At 46.6% G+C, this 25,285-nt stretch overlaps 1 protein-coding gene across 1 annotated transcript in view; it reads right to left on the reverse strand.

Annotated features, from left to right (window-relative positions):
* LOC121829350 (uncharacterized) overlaps nucleotides 1-25,285 on the reverse strand; it is a 66,463-nt gene that overhangs the window by 12,185 nt on the left and 28,993 nt on the right. Inside the window, exons 3-4 of the mRNA XM_076571590.1 lie at nucleotides 10,355-10,442; nucleotides 3,832-7,326 (exon numbers count right to left, since the gene is read on the reverse strand). Coding sequence (XP_076427705.1) covers nucleotides 7,290-7,326; nucleotides 10,355-10,442 — 125 coding nt within the window. The 3' untranslated portion in view covers nucleotides 3,832-7,289. The remainder of the gene's footprint in view (nucleotides 1-3,831; nucleotides 7,327-10,354; nucleotides 10,443-25,285) is intronic.

Raw genomic sequence — 25,285 nt, forward strand, 5'->3', positions numbered from 1 at the left:
CCCTGAAACATTGCCTCCATGTGGCACATGAAGCCTTGTCACCAGATCTGCTATGGGGGGCGCCGACACACTGCTCATTCCACAAATACAGCATGCCGACTACATGGTGGGCAAAGAGGGCAGAGATGGGGATGAAACAGAAACAGAAGTAGATATGATTGACCTGTGTCCAGCTGACTGCAACAGCTAGGAACAACCCCTCGTCTCACATGGCTAGGAAGTCAGGGAGCTCCAGGGCTGGCTGCGCCAGCTCCTCAGACAGGGGCCACTGTGGGTCCAGCTCTTTCTCTGTTCATTGGAATACGGCGTGGCTTGCCTGGGGACTACAACACTCTAGCCATCACATCTGGGTGAGACACACTGAGGAAGAAGAGGCTAGCCCTTCTTGTGGCTTTCTCTTTAAATCTGGGATACTGTTCCTAGAAGTGGGATACTGTTCCCAGAAGCCCTAATTCCCCAGCAGTTACCTTTGCCTCACTGGCCGGAGAAAGTCCCACATTCCCTCTTGGGCCACCTTGGGGGAGGGCTGGAAGGACCTTTGTGTCTGTGAAGCCTACCTGGGACCTAGGGTATCTTAGAGTTGCAGAGGGAGCCAAGCTGCTGACACCCAATGCCACCGGCACTCTGCTGGGAAGGGAGATGGCGGTTGCAGCTGATGGGCAGCTCTGTCCCCGGCACGTCTACCTTCTGCCTCATCCATTTCCTCTTTGCACTCCTCTGTGACTACATACTCTGTCTGTGATCTGATGTGGTTGGATTCCTTCTGGTGTAACAAGAGGGCAGCACCCTGTCTGTTCCACTCACTGTGGTTGCCGTGGGGACAATTATGCTCATTAAAAACTTGATGAATCAGTAGACTGTGAAGGTGATGAATGAATGCATGCATGAATCTGTGTAGGATGGCAGAGATGAGGAAAAGGCTAGGGTGGGCTAGCCATCCTTTCAGAGTCCTGTGCGGACAGCAGGGTGAGGGGTCCTTCTTGTCCACGGAGCCCAAAGACGGTGAGGACAGCAGCGTGCGGCAGAAAACCCAAGCTCCGGTTTGGCTCTGACCCTAACCAGCGACTTTCGGCTTTCCCTGCTCTCTGAGTCTTGCTGTTTCCTCTGGACCCAGTCACCGGACAGTTTCCTGGGCACTAACTGTGAAGACACTGGGGCTGCACGTGATCATGGGACAGGTGTCAGGGCGCTGTGAGGCTCTAACTCCGGGCACAGAGCCTGCACTCCAAACTCTTCTTAGGAGTGTGCAAGCCTAAACTGTGTAGAAAGAGTAGGGAACATCCCAGGTGAAAAACGGGCAGCGATATGGAAGCCAGGCTTGCTGGAGGAAAACGAGGCCAGCATGGCTGGCCCTTGGGAGTGGGGACACTGCATGAGAAGAGAACATCTGGGGCCACATGGAGGCAAGCTGTAAAGGCCACACACCTGGGTGTCACTGGATGCGGTGAATGAATGTCCTGCAGCTAGATTTCAGGGGTGTGGATGAAGCAGCCGCCTCAGCAGGGACAGTCTGCCACACCCGGCCAGGTGAGGGCTGTGGCTGCTGCTGCAGTTCAGACAGGAAGGCAGAGAAGTGGCCAGATCCAAGGGGCAAGGTGGCTGGGGCAGCTGGGCTTTCTGCTATTGCTGGGCTTCAAGGGCACTAGTCAGTCGTCCCCCCCCATCCCCACCCCAACCTCCTACGGAGCAAATCGGCCAGTTCTCCTCAGCATTCCAGGCTTTGAAGAGGGAAGTCTTCACTCTTGGCTCAGGGAGTGGAGTAGGAATCGAGCGTAATACAGTTCAGAGAAACCTTGCCATCAGTCATGTTGGCTTAAATTAAGTGCAAGGTCCAAGTGGGTTGCCTGGCACTGTTCCGCAGCAGAGGCCAAGGTGGGTCACCAGCAGCACATCGAGGTGGTTACCATCTGAAGCTGGGAAAGGGTTCATGATTTTGGGAAGAACGGACACTGTGTGCATGTGTGTGTGTGGGGGGGGTGTTAAGGGTTTGGGGTCTAAGGTCTGGACAAATATTGTTTAGAATAAATTGTAATGTCATGGTGATTGTGTGGACTGAGATTGCCTTTGTTGAGTACTGGCTGTGTGACCTTTGTGGACCACTCACCCTCTCTGGCCCCTATTTTCCTCCCTAGAAGAGGGCGACACCAATAGTTGCTCTGAAGGCTCCTGTGGGTTTAGATCAAAGTGTCTTGTCAGCTTCAAAGCACAAGTAAACGCCAGGGACCAACTGGAAAGTTCCTTTTCAGCAAAAAGCCCCTAACTGGGTGATATTGTTGAATTAATATTTATTTGAGGGTGTCAGGCATAAGAATATCTTCATCTTTAGGGGACACATGCTATGTAGGAGTAAGCAACAAAATGGTAAAATGCCCAAAAGGGTCAGAACAAGCAGCACTCCTTAGAGAGCTGGTCGCCTTCTGTGGGTCTCTCTTTTAGAGAGGTGACGGCCTGCCATAGGTCCCTCTCTCGCTCAGAGAGAGGGAACAGCCTTCTGTAGGTCTCTCTCTCTCTCTCTCTCTCTCTCTCTCTCTCTCTCTCTCTCTCTCTCTCTCTCTCTCTCGGCAGTGACCTTCTTTAGGTTCCTCTGGGCTGCTAGTTTTTATGTCAGCTGGACATAAGTTAGGGTCATCTGGGAAGAGAGGACCTCAATTTAAGATTGCCCACATCACACTGGCCTGTAGGCAGGTGTGGGGAGCACTTTCTTGATTCACAATCCACTTTGGACAGGTGGTCCTGGGTTGTATAAGAAAGCGGGCCAAGGGACTGGAGAGCCTCAGCAGCTAAGAACATTAGCTGCTCTCTCTGAGGACTTAGGTTCAATTCCCAGAACCGACATGGTGGCTCACAACCATCTGTCAGACTAATTACAGGGGTAGAATCTGATGCCTCGTCCTCCTGGCCTCTTTGGGCACTACATGTATGTGATACGCAGGCATACACGCTGTCCAAACACCCATACACCAAAATAAAATAGATAAATCATTTTTTAAAAAGCAAGCAAGTAGGCCGAGCAAGCCATGATGATCAGACAGCATTCCTCCATGGCTCCTGCTTCAGTTCCCGCCTTGACCTCACTCAGTGGTGGAGTGTGACCTGAGAACCGTAAGCTCAAACAAACTCTTTCCTCCCCAAGTTGCTCTGGTTATGGTGTTTATCACTATAGAAAACTAACTAGAACATCTTCCATATCCCCCCGATTTCCCTCTGGAACCTGAACTCAGTCTACAGTCTAAAGGAATGACGGTTAATCTGTGTATCTGCGTGCATATGCTAATTTCACCAATTAAGAGTAAGACCACTATCCCAGTTTAAAGCCAAGTTTGAAGCAAGCTTTAATTAAATACTGGCCAGGTGGATGGGCCCTGGCCAGGTCCATACCCAGGTTCCTGGGAAATGGCCCTGAGCCGTGGGTTGCAGTAGTTTAAGAAGGAAAACCCATAATTCATTGCATTTCCCATCAGGTCCAATCAAGAGCAAGCATACATCCTGACATATTTCCTGCCTGTGAACCTCCCGCCCACATGTGATCGAGCACATCCTGTCCAGATGGGTCAAGCAAACTTATTTAGAGGAGTGAAAACATGGGGCTTGTCATCTCCCATACACACAACCACCAGCATTTCAGGAACTATCTGTCCTTGCAAGAGGCTTGCAGATACATCAGAGACATTTCTGTTTCATGGATCTCTTAGGCATAGCAATTAAAACTTAAAATGTAACTTTGGCTCTCTCACATACATGTGTATGAGTCATGTGTATGTTCACGTCAGGTTTATTCCTCAATCACTCTCCAGTTTACAGACAGGATGTCTCACTGAGCCTGAAACTCACTCATTTTTGAAGACTGGCAGGGCAGGAAGTCCCAGGGATCCTTCTATCTCCTCCTCCTCTTCACCACAAGGATTACAGATACATGCAGCTGCTGCTTCTTTCTTCTTCCTCCTCCTCCTCCTGCTCCTCATAGGATCTGGGGATTAAACTCAAGCCCTCAGGCCTGTGTGATTTTTAACAGCTAGCTGAGCCATCTCCTCAGGCTCGGTGATGGTTAATCTTGTCTACCTGATTGGATGGAGAGATGCCCAGGGCACTAATGGGACATGCCTGTGAGTATGAGAGGAATTTCCAGAGGTGATTAGAACACGAGGCGTCCTAACATGATGGTGTTACCAGGAGGTGGTGGGAAGTAGGAGGCGTGACCTGGAAACAGGAAGCAAGTCCCTGGAGAATGCACTTGGGGTTGAATCTCTCCTGAATCCTTCCTGAATGCCCTCTTTCCAGTTCCCAGCCCACCACTCTGCTTCACCACATGCCCTCACCGCGATGTACTGACACCTGAAACCAGGATCCAAGAGAAAACTTTACTCATTTACATTGTTTAAGTCAGGTATTTTGTCACAGCGATAGGAAAAGTAATTACTACAAGGGTAAGAAATAAGACCCGGTGATAGGAGCCTCCACAGACCTGGGCAGGCAGCAGGCTAGAGAGAACACCAGCTGGAGAAGAACCCCCTTAGCAGGGCATGGCAGAGAGAGACTAAATCACATCCAGTTCCCCAGCTTGCCCCACAGCTATGTAGACTGGTATCAAATCAATCCCCTCCTTTGTCGCAAAGTCAGGAAAAGCTGGACTTGGAAACTTCTTCCTCAGTGATATAGAGGAGTGTGAGGGAAGCTGGCTGCTCCCTGTGACTTTCCAGCATGACTACATGAGGATTTGATGTCAGGGCTACTGCAGCACCCCGCTTCCATGGTAGACGAAGTCCATGGGCTGGGGGCAGCCATCCAGAGCACACTTGAGGACCACTATTTCCCCACACACAGTTAAGAACAAAGTGGCCTCCTTGCTCCATTTCCTTAGTCATACCTTCCTCCTCACCTTCTAGACTTCCACTCTGGTGGCAATGAGAAATAAAAATCAGTGGAAATAAGGAAATGCCACCAAGGAAGAGGACGTCTTAGACCGGACAGTGGCCTCCTGGGAGAAGGGCAAGGCAGAAGCCCCTTGTGTACTGTCTACAGAAACCCAGACGCCAGCTGATGGATGTTGGAGCATACATGATCTGTCCTAGAGACCACAGTGCCTTTGATCTGCTCCGTGCACTTCCGCTCAGCCTCTGTGTGGCACTGCTACAGCTCCTCCGTGCACTGGGCACGAAGCTTGGGGTTGCCAGAGGCAAACCACACAGAACACACACACTTCCCTCTACACCTCCATCCCAGCTTGCCATGCAATATCCACTCAGGAGTTAGCCCAGGTCAGGCTGAGCTCCCGAGTGTCTTCCCAGCTGTCCCCACTGCTGTCCCAAGAGCTCTGGAGAAGATGGAGGTGTGACACCACACAGTGGTTTGGGGACAAACAGAAGATTTCATGGAACTTGGCAGTGAAACCCAGACCCCAGCCTGTGCTGCCTTGAACTCTCAAGATCCCCTCCAGGGGCACTCAAGGTCCAACTGCACGGGCCCACTCTGGCTTAGCTTCTGACTCTCAAGCATTCACCTCCAAGTGGCTTCTCCCATCACTCGCTCTAGGAGGGGCCAGAGAGCCAAGTGTGTGTAGAAGTGTGAAGTCTGTACCCGCTGGCTACTTGGTCCTGTTCTGTGCCTTTTCTGAAGGGCCTGGAATCAAGAAGTCAACAAAGGGGCTGGGTGTTTGCCTGGACTTGGGTTCATCTTTTCCACTGAAGCCCCCTTTGGAGTCTTTGCCCTTGCTGATGCTGGGATGTGTGGAGACCTGTAGCTTGGGGTATGTGCCACCAGGGTGACTTCCCTCTGATCTATTTCAGTCACTCACCTGAATATACCAGCACTTGCCAGCCTGGCTCCACATGAGACTCATTCCAGAGTTCTTCCAAAAACATACCTGTGCTCAGCGCCATCCTCACCTCACTTTCTGCCCAGGCATCTTAGGCACAGGCATGTCAAGCTCATGGTGACTACAGCATACAGACAGCTGTAACAGCAGAACTGTACTTTGTAGGAAGAGTGTGGCCTTGAGAGCCACCAACTGGCAGGTCTTCCTCAAGAGCTACCTGTACTGAGAAAGCCTTCTGGTGGCCCTCGTTTGGTGGGCCAACCAACTCACTGTCAACTGAATAACATAAATTCAGTTATTACCCAGAAAAATGCACCTCACCCCAGGTCTAAACTTCCCCAAGATGCAGACAGTCTAAGTGGAGAGTTTCAGAGAACCCTGACATTCAGATGTCCTGTGCTTTCAAAACAGCTTCCAAGTGCAAGCTGACCCTTTCTCTTTGATGGCCACACTGGACCACTTGCTTCCCTAATTAGGAGAGGCTATGTCTTAATAAAAATTCTTTATTTGATTAAGTGTTCAACGTTCAATACTTGGCATGTAGGAAAACCATGATCACTCACTTGGCCTATAGAGGGAAAATAATTATTTAATGAATGCTTTGTGCAATTTTAAAATCAGTTCTTTGGGGGTGGGTGACAGGCAAGGACAACATTTATCTGTTGCACGGCAGTCTGGGAGCACTAGAAACCTTGCTTTCTGTGTGCAGTTACACACTAAGGAGAAATGTCACCATTGCCTGACTCACACCTGCCATCCACCATGGCCTCCCTTCTGCTGCTTTTTGGCTTTGTCTTTTTGCAGCCATCCTTCTGACAGACCTGTGGGTCTCCACCTGGCTGCCAAAGAGCAGAGCTTAGAGCACAAAACGTCTGGACAGTTGTGAAACCACTGTACCCAGCTGGCCTGAGGTAGGTCTTGGTTCCAATGATGCTAATGTCTGGGTGGGTGCAGGAACAACTTCCAATGACGATCAGCTCTTGCCAGCAGCTGAGCACCATGCCCTCTTCCATCTGGCATCTCCGGCACCTGCCATGGAGCCAGGCATAAGACACCCTCACAAGTCCACTGTGAGTCATATGCAGAATACACCTGCAAAGTGCTTGGGATTCTGGACCATCACACCATACCACCTCCTTCCGCCGAACTGCCCCGGAGATCTAGACTGTCTATCCTACACAGCAGGGTTGCTGTGGTACTCAATCACCGTGCTTCACCTGGGTCTGTCTTGTAAAGACAGTGCCACAGTACTTTAGTCAGGAGGAGCAAATCAGGATGTTGAGAAGGCATAGCATTGGGGTTAGAAATGTATCCTAATAAAGTGTACTGTGATGCCACCTGGTCCACAGAGAACGCTGGTCAGAATAAACATCTGTTTCTTCCATGTGGGTCTCAGGGAAACATTTAAATAGCTCTCTGCACAAAAGGCACAAACCCAGCAGTCCATTCCTTCTTTTTGACATGGTCCTTCATTCACTCACGCCAGCTTCTCGAGGCTCACCATGGTGCAGGCACTGTTGTAGGGTGTGGACACAACACTGAACTTGAGCAACATACACTGGAGTTCATGGCACTGAGATCGCAGAGTGGAAGATGCTGAGAAGTGGGTTAACAGACAGCATCTAACTCAGGCTGTAATAGATGCGGTTAAGTAGAGCAAAGTGAAGTCCGCTGAGGCCCTGGGCATGGGGCCCTGGTAGCAAGGGCTCCCTGAGGAAGTGGCTGGGGCACGGAGGACCGGGATTCTAAGGACCCCAGATAGCAGATGTGCAGGGGCAGGGCCAAGGCAAGCCTGATGGGGGGACAACCCAAAGGTTGGGGAGAGGGTTGTGTGACCGAGAAGCCAGAGCCAGTCTGCTCCCATCCAAGTGCCCTGGTGGAGTGTGGAAGGACTTGGTTACAGCGGTAAATGCACCATCCGTTCACTTGAACCAAATTGCTACCACAGAAGGGTCCACACAAGAAAACTGGAAGAGTGAGTTTCCTGTCTTGGGAAGCCGTTCATTGGGTTGTGTTTCACCTAATCCCTAAGTAAACAAAACCAAACCAAAACCTCATATGTCGGTTTATGGAGGGGTTACATCTCAATAAAACAGGGTAGGTGAAGATTATCCCAAGAATGCCTTAGTGTACTCAACCTGGCTCCTATTTTACCTGTGCTCAGAGAACTTCATGAGCTCAATGCTGGGGAGAGTTCTCCCATACAAAGCCTACTTTTAGGAAAGTGTTGAGTATCTCATGGGATTTATTAAAAGCTTGTATTCAAAATGCTGGAAACATCCATGAGCCCTTGTGGTTATGTGGCTGACCACACTGTGGGCCACTGCTACTGCCCAGCATCATGAGGGAAGGCAGGGCTGTACACTAGCCTAAGAAAATATTAAACCCAAAGTACTTTCTACATCGTGCTTCCCTTCCTCACCACTGTGAAATCTGAAATCTCGAGTAAAGCCATCCCACATCCCAGGAACGATCTACATGGAAATTCTCCTTCCTTCTTTAATGGTGGAAGGAGACTGGGGTGCTGGACCCAAACCTTCTCATCCCGGACCTTCATCTTAACCTCCCTCCAGATGTCACTTCCCAGACACCTTCTCCCAAGCGCATCACTGTGCACCTGGCCTCCTGCTGGGTTTTGTGACTTACACTATGGGATCCCACATCTGCTCTGCACATGCTGGAATGTCATCCTGCGGTCACAGGCTGCATTTACATTGTTTTCCGCTGTGTTCACCACAGTCTAAGGCACATGGAAGGTGCTCATCCATTATTTGTTGAATGAGATTGGAATAAACACCACTTGGTTTTGCTGCATTCTTCTGGGCACTGAGGACTGGAAGGGTCCCCAGCGTTCTCAGGCTCCTGTTCCCAAGCACATTCATGTCCTTTCTAATCCTTCTGCCTTAATCACCTTAAATGGGCTGACAAGCACAATTGACCAATTAATAGTACTTCTGCTCTTGTTACATCATTTGTAATCCATGATGCTCTTTCTATTTGCAACGGCCTTTCAATTTTTCATGACTCAAAATGGAGGACATGCATAATGAATACAAACGGCAAATTGATTAAATGTAACGCATGTCCTGCCGCTTGCCGCATTTATGCCTGTTATTAATGACAGAAATCCAACAGATTCTCATGAAAACACAGATAACACACAACCTTCAATGCAAGACGTTGGAGCACGAGGGCCCTAAATTTTCCTAATTACCGAGCAACAGCAGACATTAATTCCTCAGATGGCAACCTCTGTAAATAAGAACACTGCCATGGCTTCTTTGTCTGAGTTCTTGTTGCTGAGCACAAAATGCTCTGCAGCCCACAGACTGTGTGTGTTTCAGAAACATAAGCAAGCCACTCTGGAGGAACTGCCTAGGAGTGAAGTAGAAGGATACCACTTGTGTGGAATCAAAGGTATCGTCTTCTACCCAGATTGCATTTTCCCCTGAAGCTAATCTGCTCTGATACAGAGCCACATAGCTTCCAATGGTGTTCTCTGTGTTAGAGCATCGAAGGTGATAACGTGAAGGAAGGAAGGAAGGAAGGAGACCCAGAAAGGACAGTGGCCTCTGCATGTGTCATCTGGGTCTCAGGGACAGGCTGCTGTGCTGGAAGAGGCTGCAAAGAGCACCCTTATTTTCTTAAGGTAATTTAAGGTAAAACTTAATTTACCCATTAGCGGGAAATGCGACAGGGCAAGTGTTTTCTTAGACTGGAATGGTGGTTGGCTTACTCAGGTTGGTACTAGAAAACCACAAAGCTTTTGTCTGCTAGGCCTGTAAACAGAAGAGGTGTCTCACACTTGTAATCCCAGCACTCAGGGGGCTTGAGGAAGGAGAATGCCTATGAGTTTGAGGTTTGCCTGAGCTATACAATGAGTTCCAGACCAATCTGGACTACAGAGTGAGTCCCTGTCTCAAGAAACCAAACCAAACCAACCAACTGCCCACCGGCTCCGCCCCCAGAAGAGACAAAGCAGGTCTGAGCACGCTCAGAAGCACACTCACAGTGAGCTCAGCATTCCCACTGAGCTCCTATCCTCTCCAGCCTCTAACACAAACTGGCTGTCCTGTATTGCAGGAGGATGAATCAGGAAGGGAAGGCGTGGCCATGGCCCTAGTTCACGCTATTCTAATTCTACCTATGTTCTAATAGGTAGGCATTCACCGTGAGCTTAGCTCCAAATGCTTGCCCAGGTGTTTGCCAAAATGTGCCTTATCAACTCAGGGTGCAGTGGTTTTGGCAAAACTAAATTTAGACTTATGATTTAGAAAGCGTCCAAACCGTCTTGGGTTGGAAGCCCCCAAAGAGACCTAGAACCAAGCACTTGGAAGTGAGTGGTTGGTTGAGAGGTGGAAGGTGCTGGGGAACTGAGAAGACAGACAGGGTCAGGAGGTTGTTCAGTGGTAAAGGGGATCTCATGACATCAGCCACGCAGTGAAGGCTGCTGCTGGGTCACAGAGGGAACTCTGGGCAACGTCAAAGTGCATGTCCCAGAATGCTGTAGCCCCACAGCAAGGGAGCTGGATTCATACTCACCTCCGTGGAAGCGGCTGGTTAGGGCTGCCTGTGGAAATGCAGTTCCTAGGGGCTTCTAGCCACGCTGGGGACAAAGGCTTCCAGAAGCCTGCATGACAAAAATGCAGTGAATGTGGGTGAGGTATCAACAAAGATGGCGCCCAATGTGGGATTCCCTCTGCACACACAGGTCCATCCCAGCCTGCACCTCTGAAGCCTTCACTGTGCTGGTGACAAATGTCTGATTGGTGACTATGGCATATTGAACATGCTACTGAACACAGTTTGAAGCAAGCAGAGGCTATTGGATGCTCCTTGCTAAATTTCCGCTCTTTGGAGACAGCAAGACAGATTTCTTGTGAAAATTTAGGAAATATGCATGCTCTCCTCCCCCACTGTCATATGTCTATGTGAGAGAATAAAGAATTCACAGCTCGATCTAAAAACAGAGCCAAATTAGGAAGAGAAATACATTTACAGACCATAGCATAAGAGAAAGCAACACACTGACAGAGACAGGAAGAAAGGAATGAGGATTTAATTTATTACAATAAAAAAACCACACACACACACACACACACACACCAAAACTCTTGGTACTTTTAAGCATCTTTCCCAGGCGAAGAAGAATGCATATGTCTGAACAGGAGCATCCTAATCTCATGGCATCTAATTGTCAGATGGGCCACATTCTATATTGGAATTCACCTTTTAAAGCCAAAGAATTCCTCAGAGCCTCTACCTCTTTTGATATTTCAGTTGTAAAAATATTTTCTTAATGCCTAAAATATAAAAATTCCACAAGCTGGCATTTATTTCATGTTAAGTATGGATTGTTTTTACATGCACAGACTCTTACCAAGCTTGTGGGGAGGTCTTGGTTTTCCTGTTTCCAGAAGAGGAGGCTGAGGCATGGAGAGGTTGAGTGAGTGACTAGCCTGGTACCACTTGAGAAGTAGAGTTGGAATCTGAGCCCAGGTGACCAGAATCCCCCAGCTGTGTCCTGCATGGCTTGGTCCTGGAAATCTGGTGGGGGGGTGGGGATGGGGGGTGGGGTGGGTGGGAGTGGGTGGGGGTGGGGGACGAGGAAGTGAAGGAAAGACAGCTGGGATCAGGTGGGCGGAGCTCTGCTGGAGCAGCACCAATCACACGGTAACTTGTAGCCTCGTTACGCTGTTATGTACACACAGTGGGAGAGGTTGGCTGGTCTCGAGGTCCCCAGGGGTGACAGTCTTGGCCGCAGTCACTGGGGAGGAGGAAGCTTGGTTGCTAGTTTTTGCACACACTGCCAACATTTGAACTCAGATCAGAGGGGGGCTTTCTGTGAGCCTCACCCTAAGGAAGGTTTTGCCTGCTCCCAGGGGTCTGAGCATCAGGTCCTTGACATGACTGTGCTAACGTCCACAACACATTCATTCAGGACTTCCTCAGCTCTCCACGCTCATTCTATATTTCTGCATTATCTTTCTTCCACAACAATTTCTTGATAATCAAATGTTTTTAAAAACATAAATCCTGTGATAATTGGTTGGGTATGTCTTAATTGATATGGTCCTGACTCATACCAGGACAACGAAGGGAAAACATCCTAAAACAAGAGCCTATTTAAGTGGCAAAGGCACCAACTTCCCTAGGCATGCCCAGTCTGTGGGAGAAAGGCTGTGGGTTTTTTTTTTGTTTATTTATTTGTTTTTTTTTTGTTTTTGTTTTTTGTTTTTTTTTCTGAGACAGGGTTTCTCTGTGTAGCTTTGCGCCTTTCCTAGAACTCACTTTGGAGACCATGCTGGCCTCGAAATCACAGGGATCTGCCTGGCTCTGCTTCCCGAGTTCTGGGATTAAAGGTGTGCGCCATCACCGCCCAGCTGGCTGTGGAATCCTTATCTCATGCCCATTTTAAAGACACCTCTCTTAATCTGGGGAAAGTCACTGTAGGGTGATGGAATGTATTTGACTCTGCGGTCACTGAGCAAGCCTGCTGGACTCCACACCGAGTAGCGTACAACACGCCCACGGTGCTGCCTCCTCATCAGCGTTCCCTGGCATTTACTAAGTCAACAATGCACATGACTGTAGATGGAAGCACTGCTTAGAAAGCGCTCACACAATTACTTACATTCACATTTACTATAGTGTGATCGTGAGCCTAGAAAAGAACTGACATTTTACTGCAAGCAAGCTTATCAACTCAGCCTGGGAAGCCACTCCTTCTCCTAACCATCTCCCCAGGAGGGACGAGAGAAGGAAGCCCAGGCCCACCGAGCTAAAAGCTTATGGTTTGCTTTGCCATGGTATTTCTATTACCACCTAAGTGTGGATGTGGCAGAGCACATATGCACAGAGATGCTCTTTGCTAAATTTAAAAGAAACATTCTTTCCCTACTTCTCACAGCTAAGGACTTACAAGAGACAGTCTGAAGAGCCAGAAAAATCCACCACTACACATGGTAAAAGACCCTCTGTTTTGTTAAACACCAGAGCACTGGTGTGGCTTGAGAACAGAGCGCTGTTAGGCGACATGGTAGGGCACAGCTTCTGAGCAGCTTACGCTCGCCCATCATACTCTGGAGAGAACTGGCAACTCTAAGGCAAGCATTCCAGAACCCCACTGGCTGGTCTCAGCTTGGTTTTCCCACATGTTCAGTAATAGCAGCAGCTTTGGCAATGTCAGGCCCCAATCAGTCGGGAGATTCGTTTAGAAATTGTGACCGGTCACAATGTACCTTTATTTAATTTTCATTCTCACAAGTCATTTTTATTATTCAGGCTGCTGTTTGGTGGAGTATGGCCTGCACAACTGAAACCACCTCTTCAGACAGCCACAGAGCCACTGCCACAGACACCTGCAGGGCACTGAATCTCCAGAGTGGGAGGTGGGGTATGGTGTGTCTCCGATGCCCTTTTGACAGTTGCCACATCTCCTGATGTGGCCCAGGACTGTTCTAGATTGAGAGTAAGTCCAAAGGTAATGATGAGATTTGGATTTTATACTCATGTGCCTCATCTCCCTGTGAATCTGATAAACTCCCAGCTAGGAACAGACATAAGATTAGGATATGACAAAGCATAAAGTCACCTCAGGACAAAGGACAGCATTATCTAGCCCAAGGTAACTGTCATACTTTGGGTTTCTATTGCTGTGATCAAATCCATGACCAAAAGCAACTCAGGAAGAAAGAAACCTTACATGTCCCAATTGCAGTCCATCGCAAAAAAAGTCAGAGCAGAAACACAAGGCAGGAACCTGGAGGCAGGAACCGAAGCAGAAAACATGGAGGAGCACTATTTACTGGCTTGTTTACCATGACTTGTTCAGCCTGCTTTCTTATACAACTGGGAACCATCTGCCCAGGGGTGGCACACAGTGAGCTGGGTCCTCCCACATCAACCACCAATCAATAAAATGTACCAAAGGCTTGTCCACAGGCCAATTTGTCGGGGATACTTTCTCAACTGAGGTTCCCTCTTCTCAGATGACTGTAACTTGTGTCAAGTTGACATAAAACTAGCGGCACAATGACTAGATTAAAAATAAGTCAACATACATTTCAAAAGCCCATTAGCCGAGTCTTCTATTTACAAACCACAGCCAGCCATGCGCGGCTGACTAAACTGTTTCAATGGCTTATGCTCTTAATAGCTGAGCCATGAGATGTGAGGATGACCACAACCTAGACAGATGATGCTAGGTGGAAAAATGGCCAAACGCTGATAATCAAACAGGCAGACTGAAGCTTGTCTCTAACAACTGGAGACTCTTCTGTATGCCGCAGATGTTGTGACACTGGAGTACTACAGAAACTAGGGTGTTGAGTTGGAAAGGAACTCGGTAAGGTTGCAGGCTGTGGGAATAGTGTGCAAGTGTCCCAGGAAATAGCTCCAGCATAAGATGACTGCTCCAAAGCCAGCTCTCGAGCAGCCCTGGGCAGTGGGAGAGCGCAGTTTGGGGGTAGAATTTAAAGTTGAATGGAAGAGAACTGTGAGCTCTGACTAGAAGGGAGATCCCAGTACAGGGGTAGACATTTGCTGGCCACGACCCAGCGAGACCAGCATGGAGGCCACGGCACTGCTGGAGAGGGCCAGAAGGCAGCCAGGAAGCTTCAGTCCCCCCCCTCCCCCCCACTCAACTGGCTTCTAAAAATACAGCGTACTCACATTGTCACTAACAATACAGTGACACATGTTTATAAAAGGGGGTTTTTCCTCCATGGAAAGTGTAGACTGGATAAAATGCTGAAAGATGGAGTAAAGCCTTATTTTTATTTTGCCTGATCGCATTCTGAGCTCACGTCAACATTTACAGCACTCACCAAGGAAGAGGGTCAGTTAGAGCATTTCATAACAGCCAGTTTTTATCATCTCAACAATTGGAGAAGACACGATTATGACAGCACTCTATGGACAGGGACAGCTAGGCTTGGTGAGCTTGAGTTTTTTGCCCAGGACCACACAGCTGGCAGAAGCACGGCTGCCCTCTCGGCAGTCAGGCTCCAGGGGTCCGAATTCACCATGACAGTGCCTTTCTAAGCCAGGGCGGGACATACTTTGGCTTTCTAATTTCTCAGCTTCTGAATCTTTGAAAGATTAAGTCAATATAAGTTACAATTCTACATGCTTTGGGAAAGGAAAAATAGTGAAGAAACCCAACTTTAGAATGTACTCATTGTCTTTATACATTGGATCTTAAGGGTCCTTTAGAGAGTTAAAACTGCACAAAAATAAAACAAAAAGATAGATGGCTGGAAAGACATTTTTCCATCATTCCTCAATAATTTTCACATAGAGATCAGATTAGAGAACAACTAGGGCAAATCTCCAAGAATAAATTCCCCCAAGTGACCTGTAGACTGATCCTAACAGAAGAAGGCGTGAGAGCATTCTTGTGAAGTGCTCCCTACCACAAAGGCCGGGCAGGCGCTAATGTTAACAGCTCCCAAAGAGCTGCAGCCTGAAAGACAGATGTCCTGAAACAAGGGTAAAGTGCCCTTCCCCGTAAATGTTTCAAGACTCACACATTTACCTGTAGTCTCGATTACCAACAAGGCAGCTTATTCACTCAACAAACATCTACTGAGCTCTGATCTAGCACTCCAGCGATCTCAAAATTAGTGAGTTGTGGTTTCTATTCCTTGAGAAGTCCACTTAGAGAATATGAGTTTTAATAAATAATTACAGTGGTGAACTAAGCATGAACAGTGCTACCATAAACAGTGGTGTTTTAAAAAACCAAACCAAACACGGACAGCAGTCTGCAGTAGCCAATGAAACAACTACCTCATAAACTGAGAAAGGAGAAGGGGGGCTTACGAGAGGAGGGAATCAAATGGACCCCAAATCACCAGTGAGCACTCGAAAGGCTTTAACAGCATCTTCATGCTCAGATGTTAAGAACACACATGCACACGCACATACACACGCACACTCACACAGGCACACACACACTTCAAAAAACCCAAACTGAATCACTGGAGATGAAGACCGTAACATCTAATATTAAAAAAGAGCACACTGGAGAGGACAGAAGGAAAGACCAATGAACTCGTAGGCTGGTTAGAGAAAGCATTAACAACCAAAGACAAAGAAGAGGGAGGGGGATTTTATAAACCAGAGCACAGCACGGGCAGTGAGGTAACTCCCTGAGCTTTAAAAATAATGGCCCCAAATCCAATTGTGACCAAATAATGAAACCACAGATTCATAAAGCACAACAGACAGGAAGCCAGTTCCATCACGGTATGCCATCACCAATTTGCCTAAAAGCAATGAGAGAGTCAATCTTTAAGGTTAAAAAAACGCAGATTTCCAGGCAGAAAAACCACCATGAGAAGACAGTGGGGCCTTTCCCCTGCTTCTTGTACAGCAATAGATACCAAGTAGCAATAACTTATTGAAAGAGATTATTTTTTTAAAACACCTAAAAAAGTTAGGTATGACATGTTACATGTCAGTGTGAAATTTCTGAGCCATAGAAATACACAGAGGGTCCCCAAAGTCCCCCAGAACAAAGAGATCACCGACAAAGGGCAGAGAACTGCAGTGGCATGAGATGTCCCCATAGGAAAAACAATGATGGAGAGAGAAAGGAAGGGTGACGGTACTGTCTAAGTTCCCATCTGACACGGGAAAGGTTGCTCGTCATTTAAGGGTAGAAAACTACCAAACAAAAATATAAGCACTTTATTTAGATATGTACAGCTAAAAACCAGAAGGTCTGCACATAGAATGGGTTAAAACTGCCTGCTTTTGCATGGGCATTAGGGAGCTGGTTCTGCCCCTCATCTGAGTAGGGGCAGCCACAGTGGCCTGGACTGACCAACTCAACTACCCCCCCCCAGGCCCATAGCTAGGCCTGGGGTTGGCTCACCCTAACATCTAGGACCTGCTGGAGCTCATGAAGGGACTGGCCCTGTGGAACTATAACTGCAGGATTTCCATGACCTGGGGCAGCTTCGAGATATCTGAGAGAGTTTTGGTGAGGATCCAGTGATGATGGTGTACCAGAAACCAGAGGCCTTGAACCAGACCAGTGACTCATTGCAATGATTTGCCAGTAAAGCTGATTGGACAAAAGGGTCTGTCTACTCTGTGACACACGGTGGCTTCCAATGCCATCAGGACGCATGAAGAGGTGTTGGAGAGGCGGGAAAGATGGAGGAGCAAAGAGGGTTTTTGTTGTTTTGTTTTTGTTTTTTTGTTTTTCACTTTGTGTTTGTTTGCTTGCTTGCTTTGTTTTGATTTTTTAAAAAATTTTTGTTTGGAGGGGACCCCTGGGGGGCTGGGAGGTGAGCAGAATTGGGGTGCATGATGTGAAATTCCCAAAGAATCAATAAAGAATTGAGTTTAAAACAAACAAACAAAACTGCCTGTCTTTGGGAGTGTAACCAGAGAACAAGAAGATGGCCTGGGCATAAGCGAATAACTAAAAATCCTACTTACATCACCTGTTGAAAGTAACTTCAAAATTCTTTAAAGATACAATGGGTCATGCTGCCACGAGAGCCCAAAGCACACTGAATGGATGCTGCACTTTTCACATGTCCAGGCATCCCAAATCACACATTAGTGCCTGTGGCCAGCTATGATCCACACATGCCTGGATTCCACTACCCTCCTGACGCCATGAGACGAGTCAATGGGCTGTACGACGTGTGCCGCCTCGACGCTCAGCTCACCACAGGGGAGAAGGCAGTGCAGCTGGCTGACCCTGGACTGGAGCCTCTGAAAACACCAGCTACAGGCAGCTGAGGAGGGAAGATACAGCTTGATGTCAGAACTGCCAGGCAAACAGTCAGTGGCATTAGAATGCCCATGCATGGCCGGGCGGTGGTGGCACACGCCTTTAATCCCAGCACTCAGGAGGCAGAGCCAGGAGGATCTCTGTGAGTTCGAGGCCAGCCTGGGCTACCAAGTGAGTTCCAGGAAAGGCGCGAAGTTACACAGAGAAACTCTGTCTCAAGAAAAAAAAAAAAAAAAAAAAAAGAATGCCCATGTACTCACTCCTAAACCACGGATTCTTGAGTCCCCAGACATTCCATCTACTGTCCCTGCCACGTGCTCCCAAGTGTGGGAGAGTGGATTCCCACACTGGCTTTAGACGATGCAGCTGGGTCCATCAGGAAGCAAGTGACTGCTCTTTCAGTTCCCTTCTGAACCCTTCTGGGGCCTGTTACATAATGGCACCTTTTGTTACTCAGTCTCCCTTTGAAACCAGGTCCCGAGCTCAGACCTCAGGTCAGGGCAGATTATCCCACACTGGTGTAATGGTGTGCCCTTCTGTGCCACTGTGAAACTGCGTTCCGATGTGGCAGTGACAAGGACTAAGCTCCTCCTTTAAGTGAATTGATGATTAGAAGTAGGTCATTTAAGGACACTGGAGCAAACCCTGGCGGCTGGCGAGCGGGGGTGGGGGGTCATTACGGCAGCCCTTGCTAAGGTGGTTTCCAAGCCCTGTCATGTGGGGATATGTCCACCCACAGCTCTGTCTGTGCACCCCCACCATGCGGCTCCCAGCAGGACAGTGAGAGTGAGGCAAGTGTGGTCTCCCTCAAGCTGGACACCAGAGCTTTTCTGGGCGAGAGACTGAACTTGCTCATGGTTTTTAATAATCACCCAATTAAATGCAACTGCTGAGATATATCCCAATTTAAAGTGTACAATAAAACCTGGAATGCAGCCCTGGGAGTGTGGAGCAATTTCTGAAAAGTAGACAGTAGGGAAATTGCTGAGCTAGGTTTTTCCTTTCCAAAGACACACACATACACACACACACCTCCAGCGTATAATGAATGCATGCATCATTTCCATACACCCTTTCTACATACAGACATCCAGCCTGCACCCGAGACACCTGGAGAAAGGAGCTTGACACTTCTTTTGGCTTGAATATGAAATGTCCTCTTCAGACTTAGGTGCTGAACACCTGGTCTCCAGTGCTGGTGGTGTTTGTGAAAATTCTGGAAATGTTACGAGGTGAGGGCCTAACTGAAGGAAATAGGCCACTGCGGGTAGTCCTCTGCAGGCACCTGGTCTACGCCTTCCTCACTCTGGGGCTGTCTTCCTCCACATGCTCCTGGGGCCAGCATGCTCTGCCTCACACAGGCCCAGAACCAAAGGAGCCAAGGACTATGGGTTGAATCCTCTGAACCAATGAGAAAAGGGAACATTTCCCCTTCCGGTTGTTTCTATTAGTATCACCTGTCACAATGCCCAGGCTGTTCTGCCACTGGGCCGAGGAAATGGGTGTTGGTGACAGATACATTCCATGTGTGCATGAGAGAGATGCTCCCAGCACCCAGTCACTGCACAGTCTCAGCTCTAAGCTTCAAATGAGCACAGCCATTTGGAAACATCACCCGTGAATGCTACTCCTGAGATGACCACTGTGCCATATAGGTTCACAAGGCAATGTGGGTAAAGGAATAAGAACGGGAAGAATAAACCCAGGTCAAACACAATGGAGCCAAAGGATACAGTAAATGAATTTAAAACCCAATACATGATCTGAGAGGTTAGGACATGCCTGCAGACACGGGGTTCCAATGTAGTGTACACACACCACAAATACCAATACCAATACCCACACACCACACTCACAGGTATCCCACATACACTGCAACACACACACACACACACACACACACACACACACACACACACACTGCATAACTTCTGTAGATCAATAGGGCAAACATCCCAATAGAAAAATGGGCAAAGTGTTTGAACAGCCACAGCACAGGAAGGAAACACCAGCAGCCAATAAACATGAAAAGTGGTTCAATCTCCTTAGTAATAAAAGAAATGTATACTAAAGCAATGAGACGCTGTCTGGCACCGAATAAAGGAATCGACATTTTAGCGTCTAGTAACATTAAGAGTTGGTGAGGATGCAGGGAACCAGGTGGGGAAATAGATGGAAACCTCCCTTCTGGAGAGAGGTTTAACATAGCTGTCACTTTCTTGTGTTAGGTAAGATGCTTATTGTGCGATCAGCAATTCCACTGGTGGGTACACACCTAGAGAAACACTCACGTGCCCAAGGAAGTCACAGACTTCAGGGGTTCCCAACAGCCGAAAACTGGGAGAGCAAATGCCCTGGAGTGGGAGAAAAGCTAAGCACACTACAGCAAGGCACATCCTAAGAATGATCACAATGAAGTGATCTGGGCAGACCCTCATGGGAGGAATGAAGGAAGTCAGAAAGACACAGAGTGCTCAGATAAAGGGGCGAGAACCTCTTAAGAACAGTTCTATCTAGTAGCCATTGATTTTCACACTGTGCCTGAATGTATGAAAGATGTCTGAGGACGCAGCCACTGACCACTGAAAGGGTGAAGGATAGTGGAGACAGGAGAGGAATAGGAATTTGTCTTGGGGAGGAGCCTAAGCGACTAAATTCTCTGTAATGTTTCAGCTATTTTTCAAGGGGTTGGTATTTATGTATTACTGAATAATTTAAACCACACACCAGAGAGCTGAGGGGAACAACACGGGCACTCTAAGAAGGGCAGAAAGAAGGACAGAGAGTACCCAGTGCCCAGGGTCTGTCTATGACCTTACCGAATTCCTAAGAACAATGACTGTCCTGAAGCCATCTTTGGAAGGCTGCTGGCATGGGACTCCCCTCTGCACAGTCCTTGGCAACTCTGCAGGGCTCACAGGCACCCCTCCCTGTCCTCCCCCCACTTCTGGGGGTGAGAAAGGGGGCGTGCCTACCTCTCTCCACCTCACAGGACTCAAGCTGAAGCCTGGTGGTTGGGAGGGAACTTCCAGGAGGATACACAATGGGTAAATGACTCTTTATCTTCTTCTGATTAAATTGTTACATCCATGTTAGCAGCCAAAACAAAGTCCCCAAATGTAGTCTCAGGGTAATCATATTGCAAAACAATACGAAATAGCAGTAACTCTCCTTTCTTAAGGCGGAGATCTGAAACCTACACTTTATATCAGGAGTTCCAACTTGCTAAAATGCACAGCGTTAAGAGCAGATTTTCTTCCTAAATGCCTTGAAATTCATGTCCTTTTTAATTGCCCAGAATTCATGTCACTTGTGTGAAAAAGCTATAAACATACACAATCATAAAAACACACTTAGACATCATGCACAAAAATCAATGGCGTATTATTGTAGTTTATTATTCCTGGTGGAGTTCACGCTGGTCTTCCTCCTTTGATATTTATTTATAAGGAAGAAGCGAAAGAGCATAAATGTCACACTTGGGACACCACTAATGCTAGAGCTGAACGGAATACAGACAGCAGCTGCCTTAATTTAAGAAAGTATAGCAGTCTCTGTGAATCAGCCTCCCATAATGGAGGACAAAGCTGAAGGTCACTGTATTATTCATTTAAAAAGACACTGATAAGAATGAAAATTGAGGTTCTTGAGATCTGAAGTACTGTTAACTTGCTTAAGTGACTAGTTCCTTCACGACTGGGTATGACAAGACAGCCGGGCCGGGGGTGGGGATAATAAATATTGTAAGAAAGAATACAGCCCCTGCCCCCAGGCTTTGTTATTTTTCTCTCTTTGGGACAATCTTCTCAACTTTACTGCTCTTACGGAAAATTGGCCATGGCCTTCCCTTTAACAGAAAGGCCTCATTTACCCAGGACTGTAAAGAGGTGTCAGTACAGAGGAAGTTCCTCTGGGGAAGCAGCCCACACACCCATACACTTATGGCTGCGGTCCTGTTAGTTCAAAGACGGTGAGTGAACAGGATGCACAGTCTGACACAGGCAGAGAACAGGGCTGTATCCTGCCCACACAGGCAGAGAACTAGGCTGTATCCCGCCCACACAGGCAGCCACCCCCAGTGGCAGGGCCCCTCTGCCCTGCTCACTGACTCCTTTACATGCTAGGCCTCCAAGCCGTTGTCTGGCAGGCCAGGTGGATTTTGTGGTGCCGGGAAGCAGTGAATGGTTGTCTCATGAGCAATGCTTTCAGCTCAGCCGCCAGTACACAGGAGCCGAGCTGGGGGAAAGAGTGTGCTTGCTCTAGAATGATGATCAAGACAAGGATGATGTGGTTTGGGCCCTGTGTATGTGTGCGGGTCTTTGTTCTAATGCAGCTGTGATGGTCAAAGTCATGCTGGGGAAGACTCCATTGCCACCATTCTCCTTTTGTATTACTTTGGATGTTGACGATGGCTTTTCCCCTCAGTGCTGAAAAAATGGAAGTGGAAGTTGGGAGGAGGGTTCCCTGACTCTGACACTTGTCCTGTGCCCGACCGAGCTAGCAGAACAGAAGCCTCATGCAAGGCTCCAGGTCACCCTCCAGCCAGGAACTGTGCCAAACAAATGACAAGATGCTTGGTAAAGCTGAGGGGCCCCTTTCTCTATCAAAATGGTTCCAACACTAAGAAAGGTCACAACTATTAGTGAGGTTGTAGTAAAAGGAACCTTTGCCCACCACTAGGCTGTGAATGTGAATTAGTACAGCTATTATGGAAAGTAACACTGACAATCCAGCAACTCCCATTTCTTTGTTAAGGAATGGAAATCAGTCTATTGAAAAGACATTCATTCACACCCCCATGTCCACTGCAGCATTGTTTACAAGAACCAAAGGTACAGAAGCAACTGTATCCATCAACAAGTGAGCGCACACATACAACAGACTAAAGCCAGCCTTTAAAGGAGGAAACCAGGCCATTTGTGACCAAATGGATGGACCTAGAGGATACTGTGTCACGTGGAATAGACAAAGCACAGGAAAGCAAGCACTGACTGATTTGTTCATGTGCAACTGAAAACTGAGCTCAGAAGTAGAGCAAACTGATGAGAGCCCGAGGCCAGGGTGCTGGAGGGAAGACAAAGGGGAGGAAGTACCAAGCACAAGGTACTGAATTTCAGCAAGGAGGAATGCTTTCAGTCTTGTTGCACAGAATAAGAACTGAAATGACAGGGCAGGGTATATTTGAAAGCTGATAAAAATGGATCGGAAATATTTTTAAACCATAAAAAATAAGCAAGGAGGTAATACATTTGTTCCTGTGGTCTAATTACATAGTATCACAAATATATTAGGTATACAACTATTAGCTGTCAGTTAAGAAACAACAAGAAAAGAATGGCCACCAATCTGAGGCTAAGTGCGTACACTGCCTGGGCTTCACAGAGCTAGTAGACCAAAGGGAGAAGTGGAGCCAAACACATCGTACTCAGCTAGCAGGACAATACAACCACACGTGTGAATGATCATGTAACACTGGCTCATGGTTTACTCATTCTTTTTCAGTTGAAGTTCAGAAAGTTTTCACTCATTCACTCCCTACTTAAGGAGCACCTATTCTATGGCTTCAATTCATTCACTCCACACTTAAGGAGCCCCTATTCTATGGCTTCCACTCATTCACTCCTCACTTAAGGAGCACCTATTCTGTGGTTTCCAATCATTCACTCCATAGTTAAGGAGCATCTATTCTGTGGCTTCCACTCATTCACTCCAGAAAAGAAAAATGTAAATACTTTACATTGGATTGGATTGTTTTATATTGTATACAAATTATATATATTGAAATTGATATTGTTAGAAAATGCTATATATATATTTCTTTTTTTTTTTTTTTTTTTTTTTTTTTTTTCCACAGGCAATTTATTTTGTTCTACTCATTCACAGTTAATACAGAAAATACTTGGAAACATTTCCATATAATGTTTGACACAGAAATCATCAAATAGAAGTATACAATGTTGACAGGAGGCAGTACATTTATAATTTATAACCCCAAATGTATTTATAAATTAGAAATGGAAAGATCTACAAATGAAATTATGAAGGTTCACCAAAGTCATTTAATCTGTTAGTTTCTCATTCATTTTTATGTCTTAATAATATTCTATTGTATGAATAAGCCACATTTTATTTCCCTCCAGTATTTGATAGCTATTTGAGTTGTTTTAACTTTTTTACTATTAGCAACACACTGCTGTAAACCTTCATGTACATGTTTCATAGGTGCACATTTTCAGTAGTTTGAGGTTATATTCCTAAGGGTAGAATTGTTGAGTAACAGAGTAACAATGTTTTGCATTTTGACCAACCACCAGACTGTTTTGCCAAAGTGGCACACCATTTTACAATCTCACCAAATCCTTGTTTTTAAGGCTCTGATTTTTGTACAAAAGCATTCAATCATTCTGTCAGACCAAACCAGGAAAAGTAAGCTATAGTTCAGAGCTGTTCTATTCCATTTACTATGCAAAGCCAATCTTGGCGTTTGCAACTCTCAGCCCTTTTGAGTATTCTTGCAGTGTTCACCTTTTCCTCCACCACTTTTTTTCTTCTTTTTTTCTGGTTTATTTCTATCTATTACAAATGTATAAGAAATCCTCCATCAATGCTGCTGATAGCAGCAGAACCTTGAGAAATATACCTTTGGTTTGCCTCAGAAAAGGAACACATATTGTACTGTAAAGTTTATAAAATTGGTGCAAAACATTGTAATAATGTTACAATACCAGTTTTAAGAGTTCAGTGACTAATGGGGAGCCGATGGGATACATGCAGAACTGTGAAAGCGATCTCACTTAGCCAGCTGTACACATAGACTGTAAATCTACATTCAGATCATTTCTGAACTAAGACTATCATCTCAGTTTATCTGTTGAGGTCAACCAGGAAACCCTAGAATATACCTTGATTTTTGCAAAAAAACAAAATAGGGGGAGGGGTTTCTTCAGCATTTCAGTCCACGAGTAACAGTATCCTAACGGGCAAAGTGTTCTCTCACTGTTAACATAGAATGAACTGCTGCTGGAGGTCAACTTGGGCTTTAATTTGCATTAGCACTTACATGCATAGTAGTCCAAGTTGTTGACCTCATGACTTTAAAAAGTAACTCTAAAAAAGTAAAATGGCCCTTCTTGGAAGACTAAAGAAAGACATCCAGCCACAGTTGTAAAAAGTCTCATCAAAACAATATACCCTTTTATGAATTACGCCTCAATTAAAAAAAAAAAGTAGCCCCAAATAAGAAGCAGCTCTGAAAAAGAAAATATAACTTAAGATATTTGAAAAAAAAAAAAACCAAGGTGAATACAGGTTCAAAAGTAATTAAGATATATTTTCTTAAGGCTATCTAGAATTAGGCTTTAAAGAATTCTACCATTTCAAGTTTACCACTAGTTACTAGATACCTATTTACAAACAAGATGTTCACCTTTTTTGTTTCTTTATCAAGAGAAAAATCTACCTTCAGACTATGAGGGTGGTGATGGGGAGGGACTAGAAAACAAGATTCAAACAATCCCATGCAAATATAACATTTTTCAAATGGAAGAACTCCAAACTGCACTAGAAGTTCCAATCACTAAGACACTTTCCATTGAAATGATTTAAGTACAACTACATGGCACCAAGGTTTAGGCCTAATATAGGCCTGACAACCAAGTCCTTGTTTTCTGGAAGAAAGGCCTCAAAAGTCCCACTCAATTCCATATAACAATACTTCA

The sequence above is a fragment of the Peromyscus maniculatus genome, chromosome 5 (genome assembly GCF_049852395.1).
Source record: "Peromyscus maniculatus bairdii isolate BWxNUB_F1_BW_parent chromosome 5, HU_Pman_BW_mat_3.1, whole genome shotgun sequence".
NCBI lineage: Eukaryota > Metazoa > Chordata > Mammalia > Rodentia > Cricetidae > Peromyscus > Peromyscus maniculatus.